The following is a 5,275-nucleotide window of genomic DNA, read 5'->3' as shown; positions in this document are numbered from 1 at the left end:
CCAATGAAAACAGTAGTATATTAATGCAAACAGCTAAGGCTCGTATTTTTAACACAAATTCTGACAATTTTTGTCGATCAAGAATGTTGTTTGATACGGGAAGTCAACGTAGTTATATTTCTATGAACGTAAGAAAAAGACTCAAATTAAAAAAGTTAGGACTGAAAGGGTAGTGATAAAGACATTTGGGGAGAGTAACAACAGCAAAGTGAGTAATTTGGATGTAGTTAAATTTAAGGTCAGACATGTTGGAGACGATGATGTTTTTACTTCTCTGTGTTCCTCAAATGTGTTCCCCTCTAAAAGGACAACAGATCAATAAAGCAGGCAAGCTTGAAGAATTCAGACAACTAACATTTGCTGATGATAACTCAACTCAGGAAGCGCTACCAGTAGGGATTCTAATAGGCATTGACCATTACTTCAAATTTTTCACTGGAAAAAGAATACTAAGCGAAACAGGAACAGTGGCTAGTGAATCTACGTTAGGTTGGGTTTTAAGTGGTTCTATTTATAAACAGTCTTCTGATGAAATGAACTGCTTAGAAGTTCTCAATATGCGTTGCTCCGTGGAAGAGCCTGTGAAAAATATTGATATTTTAAGACAAGATTTTGACAAGTTTTGGAACATTGAGGAAATCGGTTCCTCTCAATGTGTTGTAAGTAAGTTTTAAAATGAAATCTATTATGATGGGAATAGTAATGTCACGAAACTTCCGTTTAAAGTTGATCATGACCGCCTTCCTGATAACTTTGATGTTTGTAAAAAGCGTTTGAGGTCCCTAAAACACGTTTAATAAAACAAGGAATTCTCGATGATTACAACCAAATCTTCTGTGACTGCGAAAGGGATGGTGTAATTGAACGTGTTCCGCTAAATGGTTTGTGTACGGAAAACGGTCAAGTTCACTACATACCTCACATCATCAGGCAAGATAAGGAGACAACAAAGATCCGTGCAGTGTTTAATGTCTCCTGTAATGCTAACGGATTGTCTCTCAATGATTGTCTGTACTCTGGTCCTAACCTTCTATTGAAAATTTTTGACGTTTTGATTCGATTTCGCCCCAACCGAGTTGGCATTTTAGCTGACATTAAGCAAGCGTTTTTGCAATTTGGTATATCTGAAGAACATAAGGATTTTTTACGTTTTCTTTGGTTAGATTCGACTGCCGGTTATGATTCCATTGTTGTTTTTCGTTTTTTAAGAGCTGTTTTTGGAGTTACCAGCAGTCCCTTTTTGTTAAATGCTATCATTAGACATCATTTGAGCAAATATTTAGTAACTGTTTTGAAAGAGTTAATCGAAAAAATGTTAGACGATCTATATGTGGATGACTTAGTTTCAGGCTGTGATTCGAGTGAGCAAGGAAAAACGTACTACAAAAATGTTAAAAGCATAATGTTTGGAGCTGGGTTCGTTTTACGGAAGTGGGTAACTAATGATTCTGAGTTATCCTCTTATTTTGCATCCCATGAGAACATTAATGGTCAAGGTGTAAAGTCTAATGAGGATGATGCGTGTTATTGTGACACCATCTTGCCTCAGGCTGACAAAAATGCCACTGCATTGGGTTTAAGGTGGGATACCAACATTGATGAATTTGTTTTTGATTTCAACTATCTACTTCAAAAATGTTTAGAGATGAAAAAGACTAAGCGCGGTCTTTTGAGCACAGCCGCCTCAGTTTTTGATCCTCTAGGTATTGTTGCTCCTGTAACAGCAAGGATTAAAACTATTTTTCAATTCCTCTGTAGTGATAAGTTAAGTTGGGATGATAACATACCACAAAATGTTTTAACTATTTGGGAAAAATTTGTGGAGGAATTGAAAGCATTAAATGAAGTCAGAGTTCCAAGATTCATTTTTACTGGTTGTATTGGTGATTTGATAGAGATTCATGGTTTTTCAGACAGTTCTAAGGAGGTTTATTGCGCTGTGTTGTATATGAGGGTTGTGTCAGGTAGCAATGTGAATTTAAGTTTTATAGCATCTAAGACAAGAGTGGCCCCTTTGAAGCAACTTTTAATTCCAAGATTAGAATTAATGGGATGTTTGCTTCTCTCTACATTGGTACGTGAAGTGTTAGATGGGTGGAAAGGTAGATTTCACGTGAATAAGGTCTTTTGTTGGAGTGATTCACAGGTGAGTTTGGCGTGGATAAAGGGAAAAGAACGAAGGTGGAAACCATGGGTGGAAAATAGGGTAGTTTCTATTAGAAAGGTTGTTGAGAGGAGTGATTGGCATTTTGTGAAAGGTGACCTGAATCCTGCTAATATTCCGACTCGTCTTGGAAAAGATTTAAATGATTGTTTTTCTAGTTCGTGGTTAGCTGGTCCAACGTTTTTGTTGAAACCTGATTTTGTTAACTTTTCTACAGATTCTAATTCTGTTAATGATACTGTTCTTTCTGAATCTAAAAAATATTTTACCGATAACCAGAACGAAATTTACACAAACTTGACCGAAACAAACATGACTGTAACAGCTACTGAAGACATTGGGTTGAGTAAGACCCTTGATGTGAACAAATTTAGCTCGTTAAGGAAGCTCATCATGGTTGCTGGTTTCATCTTTCGCTTTGTAAACAATCTGAAGAACAAAGCTGCTAACTTACAACATCAAAACGTTACAGAAGAAACGCTTACAAAAGAAGAATACGATGTCGCATTCACAAAGCTCATCAGAGAAGAACAACGAATTTTGCAACGCCAGTCAGACTTTGGAAAGCTTCGCAATTCGCTTAAGCTATTTGCTGGTGACGATGATGTTCTTCGGTTAAAAGGAAGATTTGAGAATTTCACGCTAACATCCGATGAGAAGCATCCAATTATACTTCGAGATGGCGGAAGCAGTTTTACGCAACTGGTTATATGGGATGCGCATCAACACGTTATGCATCATGGTATCGAATCAACATTGGGTTACGTCAGAAAAATGCTTTGGATAGTGAAGGGAAGAAAGTCTGTGAAGAACGTCATTCGAAAGTGTGTAATTTGTATTCGTTTTCAAGGAAGAACACTCAGACCGCCGACATCTCCCGATCTGCCAGAGTTCAGGATTGATAGTTTTTCCAAATCGTTTAATTGCACGGGTTTAGACTTTGCAGGTCCTTTATTTTATAGGAGTTATTGTAAATCTAGTATTTGTAAATCGGACAGTCTAATATGTTATATCCTACTCCTTACATGTGCCACAATTCGTGCGATTCATTTGGAACTTGTAACCGATCAGTCTACCCATTCGAACGTTCGAGGTTTTCGCAGATTTGTTTCACGGAGGGGAACTCCGAATACTATTGTGCACGATAACGCTAAGACCTTCAAATCGACAGAAGTAAAAAATTACATGATAAAACATGGGATTAAGCAGTGTTTTATTTTGCCAGCATCACCCTGGTGGGGCGGTTTCTACGAGAGATTGGTCCGTAGTGTCAAAACAACATTAAAGAAAACGCTGGAACGGTCGTTGTTAACGTTTGAAGAACTCCAAACAACGCTGTGTGAAGTAGAAACAACGATCAATAGTCGTCCATTGACATACGCGAATAAGGATGACCTCGATAAAGTTTTAACACCAAACCACCTGATTTATGGAACGGACATTCACGAAAACGACCAGAAATTCGACTCTATTCTGCAATATGAGGACTTCTCAAGACGTGTTCGTCATATTTGACGTACTTTACAACATTTCCGTGAACGACTCAATACCACGTATATAAACGAACTTCGTCAATCCAATCTTTATCGAAAAGAGAAGACTGAAGATAAACGAAAACTAGTGGAAGGAGACGTATTTTGATTAAAGATGATTCATACTTACCAAGAGGACGATGGAAAATTGGCAAAATTATCAAAGTTATTCAGGGAAAAGATGGAGCCATTCGAGGTGCGAAATTAAACACAATGTCAAAGCAGAAACGATTTACCACTGTATTTCGACCATCTCAAAAACTCATTCCCTTCGAAATTGCCAACAACATTGTTGCCAAACCCGAACCGACAGTACAACTAACAAATAATGAAAAGTATGACAATAGGCACAGTACAAGAAGGAGGAGTACAAGAAAGGCTGCAATTGAGGGACAGAACCTGCGAAGATTACGTGAACAATATAAATGAATATTTTTGGTCGGGGAAGATGTAGAAGTTAGGATTGCGTATTGCGCATTGTGCATGTTTCTATTTTTTGTATATAGTATTGTGATTGGTTATATTCGGTCACGTGCTTATGTTCTGTATATTAACGCTACCTTGTGTATATTTTTCTCTCTTGCAAATAGCCTTTCGAGAAGGAAGTGGAGTTGTGTCTACTAATCTCGTTTTTACAAAATTGATATGCTGTCAGCGTCTCTGAGAAGGGCTAAATTCTGGAACACAGAAAGTATGATGAAAATGTAAATATTTTTTGGCTCAACTTTATCAAACCAGTCTAAAACCATCTCATATCAAATCTCAAGTCAATATTTTAATTTCTATTGAAGTTATGGGACTTTTAACTGAAAACAAAAAGCCCAGGGGCGTGAAGATTTCCGCCATTAGCCTGAAAGATTTTAGAATTTTAAGTAGACCTTGAAAACGGAGAATCATGGGTAAACAAATCATTGAGTATTCTCAATTATTATTTTAACTAACCTGCAATGTTAAAATACAACTCAATAAATAAAAAACAAAAATTTTACATAGCTATAAAAAGTATTCTAAAATAACAGTTAAAACTTTAACTGGATATATTAAAATTGATTAGAAAAATTCGGAAAATTTTATAATACAAATCTTGTTATGTATAAACTTCGAATATAAAAACTTCGATTCGATTCGAATATAAAAACTTCTGAACGAGCTCAATTTAAATGATAAAGTAGTTCAGTGTTAATTAAATTTAGCAATAAATACATATCAGCATTTGAATATTTCAGTATTTAGGGCTTCAAGATTTACTCTCTTGTTGAAAATCTTTTGAAAATGCTGATGGTGCATGGCTTGATAACAGCTGATCTGTAAAAAAAAGTACGTTTTAAAAATGAGAAACAAGAACACAATTTTACCGTAAACTGCATTCTTTGATTTGAAAAAGGAATTTATTAAAAGGATACACATCAATGCCATGGGATGCACAAGGTGTATTATATATATAAATATTTGTATAAACACATAATTAGTAAGTTTGCGAATTCGATACATCGATGGTCATCTTAGAGAAATATTTTGTGTTACTTTGGATGAGTTCAAGAAAGATTTTCAAACAAATAAGGCACTCAAGGAGAACTGA

The 5,275-nt window shown here is 35.9% G+C and overlaps 1 protein-coding gene across 1 annotated transcript; it reads left to right on the top strand.

The window, feature by feature from the left end:
- Window positions 1-245: 245 nt before the first annotated feature.
- On the top strand, window positions 246-5,275 carry LOC130613472 (uncharacterized). Its single transcript, XM_057434811.1, has 5 exons — window positions 246-663; window positions 771-3,668; window positions 3,812-4,048; window positions 4,287-4,346; window positions 5,166-5,275. The coding sequence occupies exons 1-5, from the start codon at window positions 246-248 to the stop codon at window positions 5,273-5,275; spliced, it is 3,723 nt and encodes a 1,240-aa protein (XP_057290794.1).

Source organism: Hydractinia symbiolongicarpus, chromosome 11 (genome assembly GCF_029227915.1).
Source record: "Hydractinia symbiolongicarpus strain clone_291-10 chromosome 11, HSymV2.1, whole genome shotgun sequence".
NCBI lineage: Eukaryota > Metazoa > Cnidaria > Hydrozoa > Anthoathecata > Hydractiniidae > Hydractinia > Hydractinia symbiolongicarpus.
This window is presented reverse-complemented; position numbering and strand designations above follow the sequence as displayed.